At 40.0% G+C, this 26,488-nt stretch overlaps 1 protein-coding gene, 1 long non-coding RNA gene and 1 pseudogene across 2 annotated transcripts; 1 reads left to right on the top strand and 2 right to left on the bottom strand.

The window, feature by feature from the left end:
- Window positions 1-859: 859 nt before the first annotated feature.
- LOC129766440 (uncharacterized) lies at window positions 860-17,398 on the bottom strand. The gene is made up of 4 exons (XM_055766971.1): window positions 17,242-17,398; window positions 3,590-7,274; window positions 1,895-3,505; window positions 860-1,067 (listed from the first exon to the last, which is right to left on the bottom strand). The coding sequence occupies exons 1-4, from the start codon at window positions 17,396-17,398 to the stop codon at window positions 860-862; spliced, it is 5,661 nt and encodes a 1,886-aa protein (XP_055622946.1).
- Window positions 8,857-8,933, top strand: LOC129772306 (U4 spliceosomal RNA; annotated as a pseudogene).
- A 390-nt stretch (window positions 17,399-17,788) lies between the features above and the next one.
- Window positions 17,789-18,819, bottom strand: LOC129770011 (uncharacterized). The gene is made up of 3 exons (XR_008742009.1): window positions 18,754-18,819; window positions 18,260-18,694; window positions 17,789-18,203 (listed from the first exon to the last, which is right to left on the bottom strand). It is a non-coding gene; the product is annotated as an uncharacterized LOC129770011 (long non-coding RNA).
- Between the last annotated feature and the right edge of the window lie 7,669 nt (window positions 18,820-26,488).

Raw genomic sequence — 26,488 nt, 5'->3', positions numbered from 1 at the left:
GGTGCATTTGCATATGAAGTAAAATTCTGATTATACGCGAGCGTAACATGAGCCAATTTTTAACACATGCGAATTGGGGATCTTTTGGTATTAACAAGTTCTTCCGCATAGTAACTTTATGTTGATAATTCCTTAATATTTTCCTTCGTTGATCGTATTGTTTTCACATATTCACGTTGGAGAGCCTTAACCCTTCTCTTCGTTGGCCGAGGCATTTTGATTGAATGTAATACTTTTTCGTTTACTGTTTTTGAAAGCATAGGCAGCCGTGGCAGTGTTCCGAGCTCTGCAATACAATTTTCTTACCCAATGTTAATGTTGCTAAAACTAACATTATAGACCCATTAAACGTAAAAATAATAATTGTATTGATATCAACACAATTTTATTCTATTGATTTTCATGACATGAAACGCTATGACTCAGGAATAACATTTTATTGAGTGGTTTTTATAGCTGTTTCGATAATGTTGTCTGTTGTTGTCTGGTCGAAAAAATTACGATGCTTTCACCAATACAAACAAAACCATTGTCGAAGATTGAAAAATGAAAATTTATCTTTCAGAGCATTTGCCAGCGTTTTTCGAAGTTTTTCACTATACAGTGCGACAGCAGATGAAATTTTAATATCTTGTGAGTAATCGATTAGAGTTTGGTTGATATTACTTGATGGGAAGTGTGCAAAAGCGATCATTTTCTTCACACTGTCTCGCAAAATTATTGATTTCTGGGCAAGGGGTGAGGGAGGGAGATGAAAGAAATGAGCGCCATAGTGGCAGCCATTTGTGGCTAGCTTCCACCTTCACCTTAATATGTTAAACTTCTCTGAATGATAGGCGATCTTTTTCTCTTCATTTTGTTATTGGGTGAGTACACCCGTGAGAGCTGTATCACTGGCATCTGTCTGATCACAGAATGGTAGCGTAAAATCGGAATTGGCCATTACAGGGGCTGATATTAACTGCTCCTTGATTGCTTTGAAGTCTTCATCTGCTGCTTTATTCCACTGCACTCTCATCGGCTTTTTTCTCAACAAGTCCGTCAGAGGTTTCGTCAGTTCGATGAACCTACGGTGGTAATTCCCCATACCAAGGAATTTTCTTAATGCCCTTATAGACCTCATATCCAAGGATCGCTTGAACTCGATCTGGATTAGGTCGCAATCCTTCTAGGACAATATATAGCCGAGATGGCGAAGTACACATATTTGCTTCTGTGTATTTCCCACCCGAACATGCAAATAAAAAGTCGTATGAATTATTTTTTCAGACGGCAAATCGAATTGCAGAAACACTAGAACCAGAAGTGAAATTGCATATCTATGGCGACTTCAATCAAAATAAAGTAGACTTCATTCCCGATAATGATAATTAATGCATTCTACTCCCAGTCGTCGGGGAAAATGAAACCCTACAATATATATTTGACGAAATTGCACATCTCGGTCTTAACCAAATAAATCATGTAAAAAATTTCCAAAAATATTATCTAGACCTGTTGGTTTTCCACCAACGGGACTGAAGGGGTTGATTCCGGGATTATAATGCTCCAAAGAATAAAACACAGGAACTTGGTGTAGTTCAATGGAGATTATAATATACGTTTAGTCCCCTAAGTGTTTTTTAAATTCCTTGTATATGTTTAATCCTCGATATTTAATGTTCTTATATGTAATTCTTGTGTGTGATTGAAATTTATGTGATTTAGATTCACCGGTGACTTTCTTGGGATCAAAATGGTAGCACTACAATGGTTGTTTTATTTACCTTCTCTATTGCTCTCTACTCTACTTGTGTTCGTATGTGTTGTCCAAGGTTGTTGTATGATGGGTGCGCGTTTGCAACCAGGGGCTGCTAACACTCCCCCGCGTATGTCGACCACCTAGTCGACTTACTTTCCTTCGCGAACGTCCAATACAGCAAGCTTAACCACAGGGCGCTCATACACTCCCCCGGATGTTCGAACCGTTGCGGATCTTACTTCTCCATCTTTGCCAGGACGAGTTGCTATTACCCTTCCCTTTGGCCAACAATTGCGAGGTAACTTTGGATCTACAACGATGACCACGTCACCGATCTTCACCGGTAGCACACAGGCTGAATGCCACTTGGTTCTCCTAGTTATCTCTGGTAGGTATTCCGATAGCCAACGTTTCCAAAATTGGTTGGCAATGATCTGAGAAGTTCGCCAACATTGACGCACGACAACGCTGCTATCATCTAAAAACGTAAGTGGCTTCGTCCCGTTAGAGCTTCCAAGAAGAATGTGATTAGGGGTTAGTGCTGGAGCCGCGTGATCTTCGATTGGAACGTGTGTAAGCGGCCTTGCATTTAATGAACCTTCTATTTCAGTCAGCGCATTACGTAGTACTTCGTCTGATGGTTTACGGGGTATTTCTAGAGACATCAGATTGCTCTTCACGCTGCGGATCATACGCTCCCAACTACCACCCATATGGGGCGATGCTGGTGGATTAAACGACCATGCTATTTCGTAACCCAAAAACTCTTTTATGATGGCTTCTTTGTTCAGCAGTTTATCCACTCTAGTCAACTCGTTGCTAGCGCCAACAAAGTTGGTTCCGCGATCACAGTAAACGTGACGAGGAACTCCACGACGAGCAATTAAATTGCGGATAGCCATGATGCAGGAATCGGTGCTTAGTGAATGGACGACTTCTATGTGAACAGCTCTGATCGTCATACATGTAGCCAGCATTCCCCATCGTTTTTCAACTCTTCTTCCTATGGCTACCTCCATCGGTCCGAAATAGTCTATCCCTACGTGGGTAAAGGGTCGAGAATGTGCTGCTAATCTAGCAGTTGGAAGGTCCGCCATGATTGGAGGAGATGGTACTGCTCTGGCGTTCTTGCAGCGTTGACAGGCTCTTCTAGCCTTGGCGTAGCAAACGCGAATTCGCGAAATCGAGTATTTTTGTCGTATCTCATTTATAACAGTGTCATGGTTTAAATGGTGAAATTTGTGGTGGTAATGCATGATAATCAAGGTAGTAACGTAGTGGTCACGGGGTAAAATTATAGGATTTTTTGCTTCTTCTGTAATGAACACACAGTTGGAAATTCGGCCTCGCATCCTCAGAACTCCTCGGTCATCTAACCAGGGGCTGAACTTAACTAGAGAACTGCTTCTCGATATGAGTTGTTGTTTTCTTAGAGCAGTTATTTCATCAAGGAAAACATCCTGTTGGGCTTGACGGACCACATGTTCCTCGGCCGCACGTTTCTCCTCTAAATATAACGGTCCGGTGCAAGTTGATTGATGTTTGCTCTTCAGACGACAGTTGTTCGGAAAACGAAACACAAATCCGACGACGTTGATCAGCCGTTGCCATTTGGAGAAATCAGTAACACATATTAGCGGTGATTGGTTCGACAGGTGAGCCACCAAATTGGGACGCAACTCTTCATTGGTTGAGCTCTTTCGTATTGGTTGTTGTGGCCAATCTTCTTCGGTTTTCCACAGGAATCTAGGACCGTTGAACCATCTGCTGTTTGGTGTCAGATCCGGTTTAGTCTCCCACTTTGTTGCATCATCTGCCACATTATGTTTCGTAGGCACCCAACGCTACTCTTCCGCCTCTGTTATGTCGAGAATCTCGCTAACCCGGTGCGCTACGAACTGTGTAAAACGACGGTGATCGGAATTAATCCAGCATAAAACGTCGCGAGAGTCAGTCCAAAAAATGCGTCTTGTAATTTGAATTGAGAGACATGCTAGAATCGTATGTGCTAATCTTCCTCCTAACACGGCGGCCTGCAGTTCGAGTCTTGGAATAGATTGGAACTTTAACGGTGCGACTCTGGTTTTTGCGGCAACTATGGTACATTTTATCTGATCACCACAGATGAAACGAAGGAATGACACACCAGCAAACCCGTTCTCACTAGCGTCGACAAAGGTGTGAAACTCAGCTTGATACTCGCAGGACGTTTGAACAAAATAACACCGGGAAACTCGTACTTTTTCAACTGTTGGTAGCACACGCAGCCAGGATCGCCATTTATCGAACAAAACATCGTTGATGGTGTCGTCCCACTGAACACCAGAGCGCCAAATTTCCTGCAGCAAAATCTTCAGGAATATGAGAAAATGCGCAATCAATCCGAGAGGGTCAAAAATTGTCATAAGAACTCGAAGCACTTCTCGTTTTGTTGGTCGACGTAGTCCTTTCAACAACGTTTCTTCATATCGGTCCCATCCGACTCTGTATGTGAACGAATCCGACTCTGTACACCACCACAATCCTAGTACTTTCTCGGTGCATATTTCGGTAGACAAATCCAGACTTTTCGCGTTCGCTTTTGGCTGATTCAATACAGTTATAACAGCTGTTGAGTTACTGACCCAGTTACGGATTTCGAACCCGCCTTGGGCATGTACGTACGTTACCTCCTGAGCTAGTCGAATAGCTGTTTCTTCGGAGTCTACGCTCACCAACATATCGTCCACGTAGTGTTGCTGGACGATAGCGTTCACTGCATCTGCGTATTTCCTAGAGAACCGTTCAGCATTTATGTTTTTAACATATTGAGCGCTGCTTGGAGAGCAGCACGCACCGAAAGTCATTACACACATTTCATAAACAATAATCTCTCCTGTATTGTCTCTCCAAAAGAACCGCTGGCATGATCGGTCTGTTTCGCGGATTTGGATTTGGTGAAACATTTCGCGTATATCCCCAGTTAGTCCTACACGGTGCTTCCGAAATTGCAACAGAATAGAGAAGAGCGAACACATTTGGTCCGGGCCCTTCAAGAGTGCAGAATTTAGAGACGTTCCGAATACGGTAGCTGCTGCATCCCAGACTAATCGAACCTTTCCAGGTTTGTTTGGATTGACCACTGGGAATATTGGCAAATACCACGCGCGTGAAACAGGCAAATTTTCTTTTTCTTTAGACAATTTCCGTATGTATCCTTTCTGCAGGTAATCAACTATTTTCTGGTTCATAACCTTCAAAAGCTCCGGATCTTTCTGCATTCTTTTTTCCAGTAGCCGATACCGACGAAGAGCCATTGGCCGGCTATCAGGTAAACGAATATCATCGTATCTCCACAACAAACCAGTCTCGAAGTTGTCTCCAGTGTACTTAGTGAGAGATTCGAGCATTGAACAGGCTCTTTGATCTTCGGACGACAACAGAGCACGACTGGGTCTTACTACTCCAAGACTATCGAGAGCGAAGTACTCCTTCATGGCGTTATGTAAGAATTCGTCCGAATGTTCTTCGGAATGCACATGGAAAGAGTAGTGCACCAAATTCGACGCATTGTTCTCGCCATTACCACCACAAACGGTCCAACCCAAACGAGTCTTTATCGCTATCGGTTGATCTGGATTTCCTTCTCTACTTTGTAGAACCAAGCTAACGTGAGCATGCTTCAATCCTATTAGGATTCGCGGCCGTGCGTCGTTGTATGATCTTATGGGCAGACCTCGTAAATGTGGATACTTGATCCTCATTTCATCTGTGTTTAGAGATTGATATGGCAACTGCAGCTCCTTCACCGTTCGCACCTCATTCAGTTTGAACCTCTTTGCTCCATCCTGCGTGCCCGCAATAGACACGTGTGTTATTCGAGAGTCTTTTTCATATCTCTCAGTGCCACCAGTCCACCGAAGACACAATGGACTTTCTGTTCCATCCAGTCCAAGCTCTTCCATGAGGTCATGGTCTAATAAAGTCAACGCAGAGCCTTCATCTAGGAAGGCGAATGTTTGAATGGACCCTTTCGTTCCATGTATTGTGACAGGAAGGTAACGAAACAGAACAGCATTTGAACTAGCACGATGAGCGTTGCATTCGTGGTGCGAATAACTGGTTCCTGGACGAGGATCATCGGGTCTTGAAACTTCTTTGTGTTGCTGTTCATTGTGGAGGAGCTCGTGGTGTTTAAAAGTACAACCATCCTTACCACAAACTTTGGCTCTGCAACTTCCGTTGTGTTTACGAAGACATCGACGACATAGACCGAATTCTCTCACTACAGCCCAGCGAGAATCCCGAGGAAGCCCCATGAACTGCTTACAATTTTCGACGCCCTTACAATCGGCTCCACACACAACGCAGTCTTGAATATAACTTTTATGATAGGTTTGTGTCTGAAGATCATGAGGTGGGGATTCGGATTCTAGATGAGCGTTAAGAAAACCACCACTTTTCTTGGGTTGATGAAAATCACTCCGCGTGGATTTAGACTCCTGGATCGCTGGGACAGTAATGGCACTGGCCGCTTCTGCAAGTGAATAAATCCAGTTTCCAAAGCACGCCAAATTGACGCTAACAAGCTTTTGACGATATCTAGCCCAGTCAAGTTTAATTGACGGTGGAAGTCGGTTGACTAATTGATGAAGTAAGGACACGTTGTAAAGATGGTCTTCCAACCCACATGCATCTACGATAGAGCAGTAATTTTGAACATTTACCGCAAAATCCATGATAGTCTCTAGTTTGTCTTCTTTTAAACCCGGCAACGCGTTGATTTTTGCTATCAATGAGTGGACAATAGCTTCAGGTTGACCAAAACGCATACGCAGTGTATCGATGACTCCCTTCACGTTCGATGGATACATCAAACGGCTCTTGACAGCTTCATATGCTTTTCCCGTAAGACATTTTTGCAATCTGATTGCATTTTCTGCATCCGTGTAACCGCACATTACAGTGGTGTTGGTGAAGGACGACAGAAATATAGGCCAATCCTCGGGATTCCCAGAGAAAGAGGGGAGATCCCTTGGAATCGCTTGACGCGCGGCAAGTTGTTTCTTGGTGATAGGACATTCAACATACTCTTCAGGACACAGATTCCTCGTCGATTGTTGATTGTTAGGTTGCTCCGTACAATTAACGGCCATGGCCCTCAGACCGTCATTGACTTCAGGAATCGAACTATTGCTTACAACTGAATTCGACGATGCGAGTGATTGATTTTGAGTAGAATGTCGTTGAGGCTCAAAATTACCAGAGTGAACGCACTTTTCTACATTATGAGTGTTATCATCGACCCACTCACGCACGCGGTTCATACTAACTCCAGAACAAGAACTAGATGCATTGGCAATTCCTTCTAAAAGTGTATACTTTTTATCTATATAATCATGTTCTAATTTCCGTTCTTCTTCCAACTTCTGAAGCTGCAGCTTGATGAGTGTCTTTGACGATTTACGAGACGACGTCGACGCTACGACACTTTGTGCCTTCGCGGGCGGACAACTGGATTTCTGGTCGTTGGGAGCATGAGTTACCTTAACATCTACAGGTTCATTTGTTGACTGCTCGACAGCCGATTGTGCAGGTTTTTTTGACGTAGGACTACGTCTTTCATTTCTATACCGGGGTGTAAAATCAAAGTTTCGAAAACGAAAGCGTTACGCCGGAGACCGAGATTTTGAGCGTTAATAGCTCCTAAACAACTGAACGAAATGGTATGATAAACACTTCATTCGAAAGATAAAATGTCTACGCGCTCTATACTTGTTACTTTTTGATCCAAAAACTTGTTTCAATAGCCTCAAAATTGCTATCAAAACAGGCTATTGAAACCACACCAATCGGTATAAAAGCGAGTGTCGCTCGGAAATCCACTCAGTTATGATTGTGCAATGATCGAGATACCATCGGTGGAATAAATGGATGTTTCCCTAACACGGACTTAAAAACCATTGCAAATATGGCATTGCAAAATAGATACAAGCACCGGGTACTTTTGTACTCGTTTGCATTTCTGCAAATCGGAATGTTTCCATATCACAGACTTCAAAACCATGGAGCCTGGGGAAACTGGCATTGCAAATGAGATGCAATCAACGGGTACTTTTGTACTCGTTTGCGCTTTTGCAAATCGGAATGTTTTCCTTGCACAGACTTCAAAACCATGGCGCCTGGGGAAATCGGCCTTGCAAAATAGATACAAGCAGCGGGTAGTAGTTTTAGTGCTTCCGTGGCCGAGTGGTTAGCGTCATAACTAACATGCCGGGTGTTCGGGTTCGATTCCCGTTCTGGTCGGGGGAATTTTTCGTCAAAGAAATTTCCTCCGACTTGCACTGTGATCACGCGTATTCTATAGAGCTTGCCACTCAGAATGCATTGCAAGGCGTGATATTTGGCATAGAAATCTCAACTCAGTACTAATAAAAATGACGCAAGTAATACTACGTTGAGACGGCGAAGTTCCTCTAGGAACGTTAGTGCCATTGAAGAAGAAGAAGAAGCGGGTAGTTTTGTACTCGTTTGCATTTCTGCAAATCGGAATTTTTCCCTACACAGACTTCGAAACCATGGAGCCTGGGGAAACTGGCATTGCAAATGAGATGCAATCAACGGGTAATATTGGACTCGTTTGCGTTTCTTCAAATCGGAATGTATCCCTAACACGGATTTCAAAACCATGAAGCGTGGGTAAATTGGCATTGCAAATGAGATGCAAGCTGCGAGTACTTTTGTACTCTACTATACTTTGTTTGCAAACCGGAATGTGTTTTCCCAACACAGATTCCGAAACCAATAAGTTGGGAAAATCGGCATTGCAGATCTTGGCAGTACTTTTATACTCCCATGTATTTTTACACTTCGGAAATGGTTTTGCTAACACGGTCTACAAAAGCGGGTACAAATGCAACGCTTTGGCTCGGTTATTCAAGACTGCATATCCCTTAATGTCACTGGCTCACTGAACCTTCGAGCATACCGTTTGATGATTAGGCAAAATGTTGATAACTATTTGCTGCGATAACCAGTACCATTATGCATGAATTGACCTAAATTAGAATTTGTTTGCAATTAAATTCGTAAATTGTTTCATTCATTCACTAGTTTAATCAATACATGCGAAAGATAGCTCTGCGCAGCGGCGATATCGTACCCAATGTGGAACGTCCGAGGTGCGATTATTGCTAATTGAAAAAACACAAATGATTACTAAGCCAACGGCAGTCCTACGTCAACCTTGCGGTTATATCATAGGTATAACCCATCCATAGTTTTTCTTGAACTTTCACATTTGGTTTTGGTTTGTGTTTCGTAGTAAGATGCTTCGCTCCAGCTGTTGGTTGAAGATTCTTGTTGGAAGTAGATGCAGTTTGCTGGATTCCTTTTGCTGATACGCATTTCGGACAACTCCAACTTTTGTTCTCTATTTCCTCTGTTACTCCAACGCAGCTGAAATGATGCCATTTATCGCACCCGTCACACTGTACCATGTTCTCTGTATCCGGTTCCGGACAAGATTTGCACGCCCGCCCAGGTAATGTTTTTTCTGCCCTCGATTGCTCTAGATCTCCCGTGACCACGACTACCACATCAGCACGATTTTGAGTTAATTCACCCGATTTCGACTTTGTACTTTTGCCCTTTTGGCTATTTTCGGACACACCATGATTCTTACTCGACATTTCGGAATTTAATAAATAAACGTATATTATAAGATGTTGGTTTTCCACCAACGGGACTGAAGGGGTTGATTCCGGGATTATAATGCTCCAAAGAATAAAACACAGGAACTTGGTGTAGTTCAATGGAGATTATAATATACGTTTAGTCCCCTAAGTGTTTTTTAAATTCCTTGTATATGTTTATTCCTCGATATTTAATGTTCTTATATGTAATTCTTGTGTGTGATTGAAATTTATGTGATTTAGATTCACCGGTGACTTTCTTGGGATCAAAATGGTAGCACTACAATGGTTGTTTTATTTACCTTCTCTATTGCTCTCTACTCTACTTGTGTTCGTATGTGTTGTCCAAGGTTGTTGTATGTTGTATGATGGGTGCGCGTTTGCAACCAGGAGCTGCTAACAAGACCTATTATTCACTAACATCAACGACGACTTATGTGTGAATGAGTCCATGACTCCTCTTTGGAAAAATGAAAAATTTCACACAGCAATTGAATACTCAATGTTTATACATAATAGACAATTGCCCATCGACTGGGAGTATGAAGAAGTACCGGAATATAACAAGACGAACTTTGAAGCAATCAAATGTAGCTTACAAGCCATAGAATGGCAAACTTTATTAAACAGCGAACGAGATGTCAACTTAACTGTACATATTCTTCACGAAATTCTGAATAACATAATATCAGAATTTGTGCCGAAGAAAAGAAGACGAAGAAATTCAACCAGCAAATATCCTATTTGGTTTAACGTTCAAATAAGAAATCTAAAGAATAAAAAACAAAAAGCACATAAAAAATACAAAATGGACAAAAGTCATCAAAATTTGCTTGAATATCAAAATATTTCCCAAGAATTAAATTTTGCAATTAAAAGTGCACACGAAGAGTACAATAGAAAGGTCGAAACTGAAGGCAAATCATGCCCGAAGAAATTCTTTAATTACGTAAAGTCTAAGCTCAAAAGCAATAACTTCCCATCGCAGATGCATCTCGATGAGGATGTGAAGAATTCTTCGAACGAAATTTGTAATCTCATTGCAAATTTCTTTCAGGAAGTATATACCACATTTTCCGAAGAAAATCGCGATCGGAACTACTTTTCATTTTTACCGGATTATCCAAATGACATATCGGTGAACTATCTTTCACAACAGGAAATATGCCATGCACTAAAAAAATTAGACGGAACAAAAAGACCAGGACCTGACGGAATAGCACCTATATTCCTAAAGAACCTGGCTGAGGAACTCACCCTTCCCTTACATTGCATTTTCAATATGTCACTACAAACTGGAATATTCCCAGAAAAATGGAAACAATCTTTTTTGGTACCTATCTTTAAATCAGGCGCTAAATCTGACGTACGTAATTATCGTGGAATTGCCATTATCTCTTGCATTCCTAAACTATTCGAAGCTATAGTCAACGAAAAAGTCTTCCAACAAGTAAAGAACAGAATTACGTGTATGCAACATGGCTTCTTCAAAGGCCGTTCAACTGCAACTAATCTGTTGGCTTTTGTGACTTTTATTTTGAATGCAATGGAAAATGGCAAACACGTAGAAACTCTTTACACTGACTTCAGTAAAGCATTTGACCGCATCGACATTCCATTACTACTCTTCAAATTGCAGAAAATAGGAATGGAACAAAGACTCTTAAACTGGCTCAATTCTTATCTAACAAACCGTGAACAAATTGTTCATTTTCAAAATTCTCTTTCAAATCCAGTAAAAGTCACTTCGGGAGTCCCACAAGGCTCTCATCTTGGTCCTCTTCTTTTCATTCTGTACGTTAATGACATCTACTTCGTTCTCAAGCGTATCAATGTACTTGTGTATGCCGACGACATGAAGTTTTTCGCGGAAATTGGAAATGAAAACGACATCGAAGCATTTCGAAACGAAATACATGTATTCCATACTTGGTGTGATAAAAATCTACTAACACTGAATGTGAAAAAGTGCAACTCTATAACATTTAGCAGAAAAAAACATGTACCAAATATTGTAATATGTCTTGGAAATCAAAATGTAGAAAAATGTGAAATAGTTAGAGATCTAGGCGTCGTCCTGGACTGTAAACTCACATTCATAGAACACTACAACTCTGTAATAAATAAGGCGAATAGTGTGTTAAGTTTTGTCAAACGCTTCTCACATAACTTCCAGGACCCATACACAATAAAGCTTTTATATATTACATATGTAAGGCCTATTCTGGAATACTGTAACAACGTTTGGAACCCGTATATGGTCGTACATGAATAACGCATTGAGTCAGTCCAGAAACAGTTTCTTCTATTTGCACTTCGTAAACTCAACTGGACCTCATTTCCACTTCCTTCATATGAAGCACGTTGCATGCTCATAAACATCCAAACACTAAAAGAACGCCATGAATTTGCAATGCTTTCTTTTGTTAATGATCTAATTTCGCAACGAGTACAGTCAGCTGAATTACTAGAAAAACTAAATTTCTATGCATCAACTAAGAACGCGAAATTTGTTTCTAACCAAAACATCCAGAACAAATTATGCAAATAACGCCCCTATCAATCGCATGATGCGTATATACAATCAGCACTGCGAAATAATTGACACAACAATGAATAAAAAACAGCTAAAAAGAAACATGTACCGCAAAAATAATATTTAACCTAAGAAAACATTGTAACATTAGTGTATAAGTCTGTAGTCTACATTTATTTGACGAAAATGAATAAATAAATAATAACATTTTTTTTTGCCGCGATACGGCAATTCATAACAGCAGAATTTCGAATTTGCCAGTTTTATGTACAAATTTGCTTCCTTTAGCCTTTTAGCTAGTTCTTTCAACTTTTTTACATGATCTGCGTACGTTTTACTGACTACCACTATATCATCCAAATATACAAATATAAATGGTTCCAATGCACCATAGTTCAAGATTCGATCCATCAGTTTACTCAGGGTGGCTGGGCTATTGATCAAACCAAATGATAAGCGTGTAAATTGGTACAGCCCTTTCCCAGGAATCGAGATTATCTTTCGGGCATCTAAGCATAGCCTCACCTCATCACCGTGTTTCGTTTTGACTGGGACAACGGATGAAGCCCAATCTGAATTTGAAGGTACAATAAAATTATCTTGAATCATGTTTTCAAGTGCTTTATTGCTTCATTTTTTTCTGAACCTTGGGCTCCATGGCTTTGCCATGGTTTTGTCTAACTGGGTTCGCATTTACGAATTCTGGTTTTAATTCTATTTTGTGGGTTATCAAGCTAGTTTTACCGAGTTTTCCAGGACTAGCTGTTAAAAACATACTTTTTACCTTTTCCAAATCTTGTAGTTGTGCTCCACTTAAATGTTCCTTATTCTATTTGCTTAATTCATCATCTTCTTCGATAGCCTCGATAAAGTCTTGTACAGTGGGACGAATTCCAAATTTCTGCCAGAAATCGTATCCTAAAATTCATCTTCGCTATAATTTCGGTGCAATTAGTACTAGTAGAATTTTTGTTTTACATTGAAGCTTATAGGAATGTCTGTACATCCCCGTAATTCCAATCTCTCCCCTCCAGCAGTTTTAAGACTCATTTCAGTGGGTTGAATTTTTATGTCTCTCAATGATTTTTTCACTTCCAACTCCTAGCTGCACCACTATCCAGCAGACCAATTACTGGAATACCTAATATACCAACTTTTGCAAATGATCTGAGATCATTGCTAAGTGTGATAAGCATCAAAGAAATTTCCTCATTTTCGTTCGCGTCCATTTCAACACGTAAGTAACCAAGTTGTTCAAGAGCTGTGATACAGAAAGTGTTTACTTTTCTGGTACAATCTACGAACCCATGACATGAACTTTTGGCCCTCCCTATACTCATCGATTTCGAACCAGGATCATTCTCTGTTTTTATTTCCTTTTATGTTGGGTTCCCATTTTTTCCATGATTGCATTGCATTATTATCATATTTTTGTTTTGAAAATTCTTTCAAATTTCTTCTAGGATAATTATTAATATTGGACCTGTTGAAACTGAATTGGTTTTCCATTGCTCCAACTCATCGATTTGGGACGTGCGCGGTATGTATTTGCTTTCAGTTTGTTGATATAATGTCCAAATTAACAAGTCAATTTTTTCCGAACTCTTTCAGTTTAGCAATGGTACGAAAATTAACAGCGAGTATGGCGTTTCTGCAGTCTCCTCGTGTATTGCGGAATATAACCTCAAATTTACTTTTTTCCTCCCAATGATGAGACATGCAGCGGAAAACCCGGGCCATGTCCAAGTAATAGTCCTGAAATTTCTCTTTAGCACAACCAGTGTTGTCACACGGACAGATTTATCTGGAAAGGTACAGATTTTTTCGTTATTTTTGGTACAGATTCTGTACAGTACAGAGTACAGATCTTTATCAAAAAGTACATATTGATACAGATTTTTTCCGAGTGTGAAATTCTCACATTTAACCCTCCTGTACTCGCGTGCAAAATCATAACACGTATACTCGCGCACGGTGTCACAGACCGAAAATTGAACTTCTCTGTGATGTTTCCATTGTGTATTTTTCAGGCTTTATTGGCATTTATTTGAAGAAGAGGGTATGATTGAATGAAAAAACTCCAAAAAATATGTTTTATTCGTCTTCATTATGTTCTAATTCTAATTGTATCTAATTCAATTTCCTCAAAACAGAGTAATTTTTGATACAATATTCTAGAATATGAAAAAATGCACTTGTCCAAAAAAGTTACTCCTATACTCGCGTCGGTGTGTCAGACCGAAAGTATTGAAAAAGTGGCACATGTCCCCTTTGTACCAACACATGCGATACGCTAAACGATGACGAACGACGAATAACGAAGCTAGAGAGAATCGCAAAGTCGTAGTGTTGATATTTTCTGAGAAATGAACGAATTATTGATTTCTCGGTCTGACAGACCAATGCGCGAGTATAGGAGTGTTAAACAATGCAACATCAAGGTACAAAATGACTTTTACGCCGCAGTATTGCAACCTAGCAATCTAGATTCCGAAAAACTATGTATAAGCATCATCAAACCCACGAATGACTTGTGAATGTAAATGTAGTGTTTGTAGTAAATAAACGAGTATTCCTTTCGTACTCGTAAACTAGATTTTTCTCTATAACCAATATTTTTGATGGTACAGTTTTTTGGTACAGATTATTGGAAGAAAAAGTACAGGTGAGAAAGATTTTTAACCTGTACTAGAGGGGTTAAAAATCTTTTTTTAAAATGTGACAACACTAGTCACGACCCTTATTCAACAATAATAATATATATATACTGTTTTTCTCAGCTAGTCGCGAATGGTTTTGACTGAGAAATTTGGAACTGGGAGATATGTTGGAATAGAAAGTGAGTTCCATACTAATTCTATAGAGCTTTCCAAAATTTGTCAGTGAGACGATGGCGCTTGCTCTTTTGTTTAGGCCACAGTTTTTATATTATCTAACCACTGGTGCACACTACGTTACAGATGGAAAGTTTAATGATTTCTGCATTGATAAAACATAGTTTTCATACCCAAATATCTTTATTTCGCGTACACCTCATTTTTAGTCGAATATCGCGTTATCCGCTATTTTCGTTATTCATTAATCGGGGTTCTACTGTATTCTTTTCTACAAATCCTGCCGGTTGTTTCCGTTTAACGGTATGCTGACGGGTCGTTACGGTGCCGGTGTATGTGAATGTTTCCATAAGAATTGCATGGGAGAATAATTGACGTAACGTGAAGAGACGAAACGAAAACGTAACGTGGATGTTGTATGTGAATCACACTTATGTGTCTTGGACGTATGTAATGGGTGTTCAATAAACAATGACACTTTCTTCAGTGATAAAGGGTGTGTCACATCAAATTGCATCACGGAAAAAACGCTGTAGAAATTCGCCCAGTAGACCGATCCTTTTGAAAATTTTAGACAGTAAAATAAAAACTATTAAACAACTTTTGGCATTTTCTTTTTATTCATACTTCGAGCCCAAGCCCGTATGCTCGCACCTTCCTCTTTACCCCGTCCATAAGGTTCTGTACAACGTCAGGTTGTAGTTTTTTTTGAACAGAAATCCATTTTCTCTTGAAGTCCGCCTCCGATTTGACAACTTTTGGGTTCTTCCGGAGGGCCTGCTTCATAATCGCCCAATATTTCTCTATTGGGCGAAGCTCCGGCGCGTTGGGCGGGTTCATTTCCTTTGGCACGAAGGTGACCCCGTTGGCTTCGTACCACTCCAACACGTCCTTTGAATAGTGGCACGAAGCGAGATCCGGCCAGAAGATGGTCGGGCCCTCGTTCTGCTTCAATAGTGGTAGTAAGCGCTTCTGTAGGCACTCCTTAAGGTAAACCTGCCCGTTTACCGTGCCGGTCATCACGAAGGGGGCGTTTCGCTTTTCGCAAGAGCAGATCGCTTGCCACACCATGTACTTTTTGGCAAACTTGGATAGTTTCTGCTTGCGAATCTCCTCCGGAACACTGAATTTGTCCTTTGCGGAGAAGAACAACAGGCCCGCCAGCTGACGAAAGTCCACTTTGACGTAGGTTTCGTCGTCCATTACCAGGCAATGCGGCTTCGTCAGCATTTCGGTGTACAGCTTCCGGGCTCGCGTCTTCCCCACCATGTTTTGCCTTTCGTCGCGGTTAGGAGCCTTCTGAACCTTGTATGTACGCAGGCCCTCCCGCTGCTTGGTCCGCTGGACGAATGAACTTGACAAATTCAGCTTATTTGCGACATCCCGGACCGAACTTCTCGGATCACGTCTAAACTGCTTAACTACGCGCTTGTGATCTTTTTCACTGACGGAGCATCCATTTTTGCCGTTCTTCACCTTCCGGTCGATGGTTAGGTTCTCGAAGTATCGTTTTAGTACTCTGCTGACCGTGGATTGGACGATTCCCAGCATCTTACCGATGTCCCGATGTGACAACTCCGGATTCTCGAAATGAGTGCGCAGGATTAATTCACGACTCTCTTTTTCGTTCGACGACATTTTTCCAAATTTACGAAAAATTGACAGTGAAGCATGGCCAACGTGATCTATACACTCTTATCTGATTATAAGCGAAAGCTGAAGATATAATTCCTAAAAATTAAATTTCTACAGCGTTTTTTCCGCGATGCAATTTGATGTGACACACCCTTTATAGTAAAATAAAAATATATATTTCAAGTAATTCAGTATTTTTTATTAAAAACATAACGGTTGTTCTTCAAAAAAAAAGTCAGTGAATGTTGGCAAATGGGCCGTGCGCAGCTGTACGGCGTGATTTGGTGGAGATGCTCTCACAAGAGCGCTGGACGCACTGACATCCATCTTCCGAATGCAATTCCGAATCCTCGTGGTCAGCTGCTTGGTGTCCGTTGTCCACCAATTATTCTTGTACACCAAGGCACTGAGTAATACGAAAAAATCCTGGTCGGATCCCGTTCCTTGAGTATATACGGTATCTGTTTTTCCAACGTCTTCTTTGCGTAATGGGAAGACGCCTTGTTCTGCCAGAAGACGTACTTCCCATCAGAATGATGCTCCTCTAAGAACGGAACCAGAATCTTCTTCAAGCACTCCTCCTGGTATACCAGGGCTTTTAAATCCCTTTGTCGGAGATTGCAATATACAGCATAACTTTTTTCTCAAACTTATGCTTGTATTCGTACTTCTCATCGGGGGTTTAGACGCCTTGTCGCTGGTATAGTACCGGCCATTGCCGGGAATGTGGGACTTTGACAACAGAAAATAACTCTCGAGTAACAGCTTCTTCAGAGATTCCTTCTTCTCTTTTCCTCATGATCTTCACTGGACGGCTACTACCGGTCTTCCGTTCGACGTTCCGGGATGCCAGGATCCGGGGAACAGTGTTCATCAGCACATTTCCGTCCCGAGTGTTGCCTACTTTGAACTTTCCTAGACTTTCACGCATTTCGAAGAACCGTACAACGCGCTCGCGGAATGCTTGTTGTTTCGACATCATTGGAGATGCAATTGAATGTATCACAGAGGCTTGGCAGACGTTCCAAAATGTTCAAAAAATCTTCATTTCTGAAGTGTTCGTAATAATTATATATTTACCTTGACTGGTATAATGAGTAAATTATAATCTGAGTGTATATTCCGTTTAACGATCCCCACATTCCGTTTTGCCTGCCAAGATCGGGTCGATGAAATGTCAACAATCGACCTCAAATGCTGCCACCTTGCAATCGAGTTATCGACCTTTCATATGCATTCATCGAACAACTTGACGCCACTTTTTCGCCAACATGTGCAAGGCGTCGACCTGCTTGCAGCGCTGCTTTCAGCACTGCTTGCTGCTTGTTTGTATTGGTTTGTTATTGAAAATGAAAAGGAAATACATTGATCGATTTTAATCATTTTATTGAAAAAAAATAATAAAAATCCATGTATAATAAAAATAAGGTATATAATGGAATCGGTGCATCCGGGTTGTCTGGATTGACGATTCAAATCCGACTGAGTACATTGATGAATACCTCCTTGCCCTTGATGACACAGATATGTGGCTGAGGAGGATTCTTCAATGTGCGTGAAGAACGGGATCTCCGATGGGGAAAATTGCTCGAAATACTATCGATGGCCAGGACCTGCTGTTGCTGTTGATGCTGTTCCCCGGAATAACACCCTGGACTTAAAGGATACTGCTGCGGGAAAGCTGATGCTGTTGGCTGGTGTGACAGAAGTGGAAATAAGCAATGTGGTGATGAGGGAAATCATCTTTCTCACTCGCCGATTGATTGAGTCGGATGTATTCATAGCTGAAACAAAATAAAATGATTAGTAAGTGAAAAGCAGAAATGAATTCCCTACTCACCAGTTGTATGATCCGGATAAAAATGCGAACATTAAAATATCATGCGATTACGTTCGCTTACCTCACCTATTTTCATTCTACTATACAACGGAATCAGTGCATTCGGGTTCTTCCGGGGTGGTAATTCAGCTGAGCAAGTTGATAAATACTTCCTTGTTGAGTTTTCGTGTCTGAAGAGGATTTTTGAATGTGCGCGAAGCACGGAACCTCTAATGGGGAAAGTTCTTCGCAATACCATACCATGGTCAAATTCTGCTGCTGCTGCTGTTAATGCTGTCCCCCGGCATTGCCAACAGGGGTTGTAGGTTACTGCTGAAGGAAAACGGATGTTGTTGGCTGCTGTGATAGAAGTGGAAATCCGCACTGTGGTGATGGGAGAAATCATCTTTCTACCTTACCGATTGATGGAAGCAAACGAGTCGAATGTATTCATAGCTGATAAGACAAGATAAAATAATTAATAATTAAAAAGCCGAAATATATTTCATACTCACCAGTTGTATGATCCATTTGTTTGAGATGACAGTTTAGCGGAGTGGAAAAAAGAACCACCAGTGATGCCATTTGGTTTGTTTAATTATTCAGTATTTCGACTAACGAACTATCCGCGTTGACGATATTGGGGAATAGGCATGACAGTATGGATTTGCAGAAGGAATGAATACACTTTTAAAATGAAAATTATGAATGAACATGATTTTTCCTTAATCAAATTAGTACTCTATGTAAGTGAAAATCACCATTGTCTGCAAGTGGTGAAAAAACGTCATGAAAAAATATGTTTGAAGATAATTTTATATTATAATGACAAGTTTTTTTGAGAATATCTGAACGTCTATAAAAAATAATTCAATTTAGGGTCATGACAACGTACTTTAAGTTGAAAAAATTATGCCAAGAAAAAAATTTCATACAAATTTTAGCAAATAAAAACTGATTTGGGCCGACTAATATGATAGAGAATAGTTTGCCTCATTCAAACTAATGCCGTATCCAGATGTCGATACCTAATCGTCGTCATCGTGAATAGGTAACAGCGTTACGGTCGTTGTTAGGTCGATGTTTTTTTCGTCGATTGGATTGTGGGTCACGAACACATATGTGCAACATATTATTGTGAGGAAATTTTTTTTCTCAGCATCGCAGCCCATAGACGCCAACGGACGCCATTACGCTGAAGGAATAATAGATTTATTATTCCTTTGTTATCGGATTGAGGTGTCCTGTCGTAGCTCCTGGTGAGTTTCTAGCGCATCCACTTCATCCTTATTATCAGCACAATCGATCTGGTTTGGATAGTGGCCCGTTTTTGTCGGCTCGTCCTTCTTGAGCAGTGTCGGATCAGGCTGCACTGCAGCATCAATTTGTGCGCTCGCCAAAGGGTGAAGTCCGCTAGCAGATACAGCGATTTCAATCCGAGTCGGCAACAGCTGAGAGGTCCCAGCAAACATTAAATCGTATAATTTTGCACGTGCCAAGTCTTACAAGAAATCCGAATAAATCATAATCGCATATAATATCAATCAAAGTATGTGTCGTGTATATTTGATATCGCATAAAATGCAAAACTCGATTTTATATACCATTATCAAATTAAGTCGCAATTCGGTATAACAAACATCAGTTTTATGATGTACATTGTCGTAAAATATATTTAATCCGCATCATATGCGTATATTACGCTGATGCAGTTTGTGTGTCGTATAAGCGTATAATTTAAATCGATTCAGTACTGTAGCAAATCATGAAACAGTAAATCATATTAGATCCTAATAAAGAACATATCTCATCATATTGAAATGTCAATGAAATTTTGATGCACTCGAAAGTTTCAACCGCTGTTGAATTAAATTTCAGATAGCCGCGCGACATAGCTGGTGGATGATAATCCAGACGACCGGAGTTCGAACCCACATCGGAGCAGTTTTCACCAAACATCAATCTGTGCCATTTTAAACATTCATATTCCACTCCCAGCACAAGTCCATCAAACAATTATTATTTCTACAAACATAAATACTCATATATAAAAATGGCGATTCGTGAGGCTATAATAAACATTTCACGAAAATATTTTGCGCCATTTGTTTTTTTCTATGTCTGTAATAAATCATATATGAGTATGGCAAAAGTCGTATTTGGTGCTTTAACAATTCTTGAATATATTCATATTAGATCGCAATTCAATTTCAACATAATCGCTATTATAGCCGGTCAAAGTTGCATATTCATCCAAACAAATTCGATAAGCATTTGCCATGTATGTATATGGCCTCCACTTTTGCATGCATATGCCAGTTAGGCGCATTATATGCCAACCAAATTTTAGGGCATATGATGTTATATATACGCTTGTTATGCGATTTAATGTTTACTGGGGTGTTTCTGGTGAGTCAGTTTTTTTCTTTACCTTTTTCTGAAGAATAAGTGGCAGTCATTATCTGCGATAATTTTTATTTTTCTTACAATACAATATGACTCAATCGAATATTAATAGTACTTTGGAACCATTCCGCAAGGGAAATTCCTTTAGTGACTGGGTTGAACGTTTAGGTTTTTTCTTTAATATGAATAAGGTTCTCGAGGGGGAGAAACGAGACCATTTCATAACCTTGAGTGGCCCTGTAATTTTTAGAGAGCTTAAATTATTGTATCCCAACAGCAATTTAGCTGATGTTTCTTATGATGATATGGTTGCTAAATTAAAGGCACGACTGGACAAGACCGAATCAGATCTTGTGCAGCGATTAAAGTTTAATGTGAGAGTACAGCAACCGGATGAATCGTTAGAGGATTTCGTGCTGTCTGTGAAACTTCAAGCGGAATTCTGTAACTTTGAAAATTTCAAAGAAATGGCTGTTAGGGATCGCATTGTAGCGGGTGTTCATGATAAAGCTCTTCAGCAAAGACTTTTGAACGAAGAAAAACTTACTTCGCAAACTGCGGAAAAGTTGATTGCGACTTGGGAAATCGCTAAAAACAATGTAAAAAACATGGATTATAATAATACTGCAAGTCTAATAGCTTCGATGAAACCCAGAGGGAGTCCAATGGGATCAAGTATGCGGAAATTAGAAACTACTTTTGAGCTAGCTGCCAGATCCAATGGTATGACTGGTGCTGAGCAGAACAAAGGTGCAGTTAAGAGCCGGTTAGGTTATTCACCGTACCAAAGTGATCATCGTCAAAATCAGCAATGGCAGAGCAGGCACGGGCAGAATCGGCAATGGCAAAGTCGTGAACAGGACAAGCATAGGAATTATCAATCGAGTCGTCGAGATTACTCGCAGTTTGTATGCGATTTCTGCGGTGTCAAGGGACACATTAAGCGGAAATGTTTCAAATTGAAAAACAGGAAGTGGGTTATATCTATGGTATAACCGCAAGGGTGACGTAGGACTCTCGTTGATATAGAGATCATTTGTATGAAGTTGAATCCGAATTCATTCTGAATGAATGAATATTTGGAGAACTTCGAAAACGAGAGCGTTACGTTGGAGGCACAAGGTTTTATGCATCCAATATTGGATACGGAAATATCCTACTGATGGGGAAGAATAATCTTCAGAAGCTATCCTGTTGATTGCGATTGATTGAAAAACCACAAAACCAAATGTATTTGGTCACAGTGTTACATGGATAGAAAACATTCAATTAAACTCTTTCACATGAATATATTTTGAAAATTCCCAAAGGAACTGGCAGATTATTTTCAGTAACGATTAGATATTTCCACATTTTCCTCGATACTGGAAGCCCACCAGTGGTTAATGCCAACTCGATAACCATCTGTTAATAGCACTTGATTGAAACATATTTGGTTACAGTGTTACATGGATAGAAAACATTCAATTAAATTCTTTCACATGAATATATTTTGAAAATTCCCAAAGGAACTGGCAGATTATTTTCAGTAACGATTAGATATTTCCACATTTTCCTCGATACTGGAAGCCCACCAGTGGTTAATGCCAACTCGATAACCACCTGTTAATAGCACTTGATTGAAACATATTTGGTCACAGTGTTACATGGATAGAAAACATTCAATTAAACTCTTTCACATGAATATATTTTGAAAATTCCCAGAGGAACTGGCAGATTATTTTCAGTAACGATTAGTTATTTCCACATTTTCCTCGATACTGGAAGCCCACCAGTGGTTAATACCAACTCGATAACCACCTGTTAATAGCACTTGATTGAAACATATTTGGTCACAGTGTTACATGGATAGAAAACATTCAATTAAACTCTTTCACATGAATATATTTTGAAAATTCCCAAAGGAACTGGCAGATTATTTTCCAGCAATGATTAGATCTTTCCGGAACTTTCTCGATGCTGAATGGCATCCTAACGAAAAGAGTTCTGCGCGTGTATGTGTTCTCCTTCGCCGTCCACCTCCTCCAGCACGTTAGGCAACGATGTTGTCTTGTCGATGTCCTCACGAAAAATGAATGTGTCTCACCACCAGAATATCGCTTAAGTATGCTTTTTGTGTGTGATTGAATCGAGAGAAGGTGTGGTTTACAATGGCAATTTGGAAGGCAAACTAGAGGGGAATGAACTCTCTGAGCTCGGAACTTTCGGCGACTGAGCAATAATCGATTGCGGGCGCATACAATATTGGATACGGAAATATCCTACTGATGGGGAAGAATAATCTTCTGAAGCTATCCTGTTAATTGCGATTGATTGAAAAACCACAAAACCAAATGTATTTGGTCACAGTGTTACATGGATAGAAAACATGCAATTAAACTCTTTCACATGAATATATTTTGAAAATTCCCAAAGGAACTGGCAGATTATTTTCAGTAACGATTAGATATTTCCACATTTTCCTCGATACTGGAAGCCCACCAGTGGTTAATGCCAACTCGATAACCACCTGTTAATAGCACTTGATTGAAACATATTTGGTCACAGTGTAACATGGATAGAAAACATTCAATTAAACTCTTTCACATGAATATATTTTGAAAATTCCCAGAGGAACTGGCAGATTATTGACGTAGGACTACGTCTTTCATTTCTATACCGGAGTGTAAAATCAAAGTTTCGAAAACGAAAGCGTTACGCCGGAGACCGAGATTTTGAGCGTTAATAGCTCCTAAACAACTGAACGAAATGGTATGATAAACACTTCATTCGAAAGATAAAATGTCTACGCGTTATATACTTGTTACTTTTTAATCCAAAAACTTGTTTCAATAGTCTTAAAATTGCTTTCAAAACAGGCTATTGAAATCACCAATCGGTATATAAGCGAGCGGCGCTCGGAAATCCACTCAGTTCTAATTGAACAGCGATTGGAGCATGTTGTCGCTGTTGCGGTGAAGCTCTTTATTTATCATGAAAGCGCGGATGAAAGGTGTCACCAAGAGCCTGTTTGTGCACCCTAGGCCAGAAGAGAATCTATCAGGAGGAGAGTGATGCCACAAACGGTTCCCTGGGAAGACATCGCTACACACACATACACGCGCGGCTATTAACAGGTGGTTATCGAGTTGGCATTAACCACTGGTGGGCTTCCAGTATCGAGGAAAATGTGGAAATAACTAATCGTTACTGAAAATAATCTGCCAGTTCCTCTGGGAATTTTCAAAATATATTCATGTGAAAGAGTTTAATTGAATGTTTTCTATCCATGTTACACTGTGACCAAATATGTTTCAATCAAGTGCTATTAACAGGTGGTTATCGAGTTGGCATTAACCACTGGTGGACTTCCAGTATCGAGGAAAATGTGGAAATATCTAATCGTTACTGAAAATAATCTGCCAGTTCCTTTGGGAATTTTCCAAATATATTCATGTGAAAGAGTTTAATTGAATGTTTTCTATCCATGTAACACTGTGACCAAATACATTTGGTTTTGTGGTTTTTCAATCAATCGCAATTAACAGGATAGCTTCAGAAGATTATTCTTCCCCATCAGTAGGATATTTCCGTATCCAATATTGTATGCGCCCGCAATCGATTATTGCTCAGTAGCCGAAAGTTCCGAGCTCAGAGAGTTCATTCCCCTCTAGTTTGCCTTCCAAATTGCCATCGTAAACCACACCTTCTCTCGATTCAATCACACACAAAAAGCATACTTAAGCGATATTCTGGTGGTGAGACACATTCATTTTTCCTGAGGACATCGACAAGACAACATCGTTGCCTAACGTGCTGGAGGAGGTGGACGGCGAAGGATCGACACATACACGCGCAGAACTCTTTCCGTTAGGATGCCATTCAGCATCGAGAAAGTTCCGGAAAGATCTAATCATTGCTGGAAAATAATCTGCCAGTTCCTTTGGGAATTTTCAAAATATATTCATGTGAAAGAGTTTAATTGAATGTTTTCTATCCATGTAACACTGTGACCAAATATGTTTCAATCAAGTGCTATTAACAGGTGGTTATCGAGTTGGTATTAACCACTGGTGGGCTTCCAGTATCGAGGAAAATGTGGAAATAACTAATCGTTACTGAAAATAATCTGCCAGTTCCTCTGGGAATTTTCAAAATATATTCATGTGAAAGAGTTTAATTGAATGTTTTCTATCCATGTAACACTGTGACCAAATATGTTTCAATCAAGTGCTATTAACAGGTGGTTATCGAGTTGGTATTAACCACTGGTGGGCTTCCAGTATCGAGGAAAATGTGGAAATAACTAATCGTTACTGAAAATAATCTGCCAGTTCCTTTGGAAATTTTCAAAATATATTCATGTGAAAGAGTTTAATTGAATGTTTTCTATCCATGTAACACTGTGACCAAATACATTTGGTTTTGTGGTTTTTCAATCAATCGCAATTAACAGGATAGCTTCAGAAGATTATTCTTCCCAATCAGTAGGATATTTCCGTATCCAATATTGTATGCGCCCGCAATCGATTATTGCTCAGTCGCCGAAAATTCCGATCGCAGAGAGTTCATTCCCCTCTAGTTTGCCTTCCAAATTGCCATCGTAAACCACACCTTCTCTCGATTCAATCACACACAAAAAGCATACTTAAGCGATATTCTGGTGGTGAGACACATTCATTTTTCGTGAGGACATCGACAAGACAACATCGTTGCCTAACGTGCTGGAGGAGGTGGATGGCGAAGGATCGACACATACACGCGCAGAACTCTTTCCGTTAGGATGCCATTCAGCATCGAGAAAGTTCCGGAAAGATCTAATCATTGCTGGAAAATAATCTGCCAGTTCCTTTGGGAATTTTCAAAATATATTCATGTGAAAGAGTTTAATTGAATGTTTTCTATCCAGGTTACACTGTGACCAAATATGTTTCAACCAAGTGCTATTAACAGGTGGTTATCGAGTTGGCATTAACCACTGGTGGGCTTCCAGTATCGAGGAAAATGTGGAAATATCTAATCGTTACTGAAAATAATCTGCCAGTTCCTCTGGGAATTTTCAAAATATATTCATGTGAAAGAGTTTAATTGAATGTTTTCTATCCATGTAACACTGTGACCAAATATGTTTCAATCAAGTGCTATTAACAGGTGGTTATCGAGTTGGCATTAACCACTGGTGGGCTTCCAGTATCGAGGAAAATGTGGAAATATCTAATCGTTACTGAAAATAATCTGCCAGTTCCTTTGGGAATTTTCAAAATATATTCATGTGAAAGAGTTTAATTGAATGTTTTCTATCCATGTAACACTGTGACCAAATACATTTGGTTTTGTGGTTTTTCAATCAATCGCAATTAACAGGATAGCTTCAGAAGATTATTCTTCCCCATCAGTAGGATATTTCCGTATCCAATATTGGATGCATAAAACCTTGTGCCTCCAACGTAACGCTCTCGTTTTCGAAGTTCTCCAAATATTCATTCATTCAGAATGAATTCAGATTCAACTTCAAACAAATGATCTCTAAATCAACGATAGTCCTACGTCACCCTTGCGGTTATACCATAGATATAACCCACTTCCTGTTTTTTTTCAGTAACGATTAGTTATTTCCACATTTTCCTCGATACTGGAAGCCCACCAGTGGTTAATGCCAACTCGATAACCACCTGTTAATAGCACTTGATTGAAACATATTTGGTCACAGTGTTACATGGATAGAAAACATTCAATTAAACTCTTTCACATGAATATATTTTGAAAATTCCCAGAGGAACTGGCAGATTATTCTCAGTAACGATTAGATATTTCCACATTTTCCTCGATACTGGAAGCCCACCAGTGGTTAATGCCAACTCGATA

Source organism: Toxorhynchites rutilus, chromosome 2 (genome assembly GCF_029784135.1).
Source record: "Toxorhynchites rutilus septentrionalis strain SRP chromosome 2, ASM2978413v1, whole genome shotgun sequence".
Lineage (NCBI taxonomy): Eukaryota > Metazoa > Arthropoda > Insecta > Diptera > Culicidae > Toxorhynchites > Toxorhynchites rutilus.
Note: the sequence above shows the minus strand (reverse complement) of the source record. Positions and strands in the feature narration are given on the sequence as shown.

Excerpts from the sequence above, each read along its gene's own strand:
- LOC129766440 (XM_055766971.1), bottom strand. The coding sequence starts at position 17,398 with ATGTCGAAACAACAAGCATTCCGCGAGCGCGTTGTACGGTTCTTCGAA. Across the intron at positions 3,506-3,589 it reads GACATAACAGAGGCGGAAGA|ATGGTTCAACGGTCCTAGAT; the intron begins GTAGCGTTGGGT and ends ACCAAACAGCAG. Across the intron at positions 1,068-1,894 it reads TTGGACGTTCGCGAAGGAAA|GTTCATCGAACTGACGAAAC; the intron begins GTAAGTCGACTA and ends TTACCACCGTAG.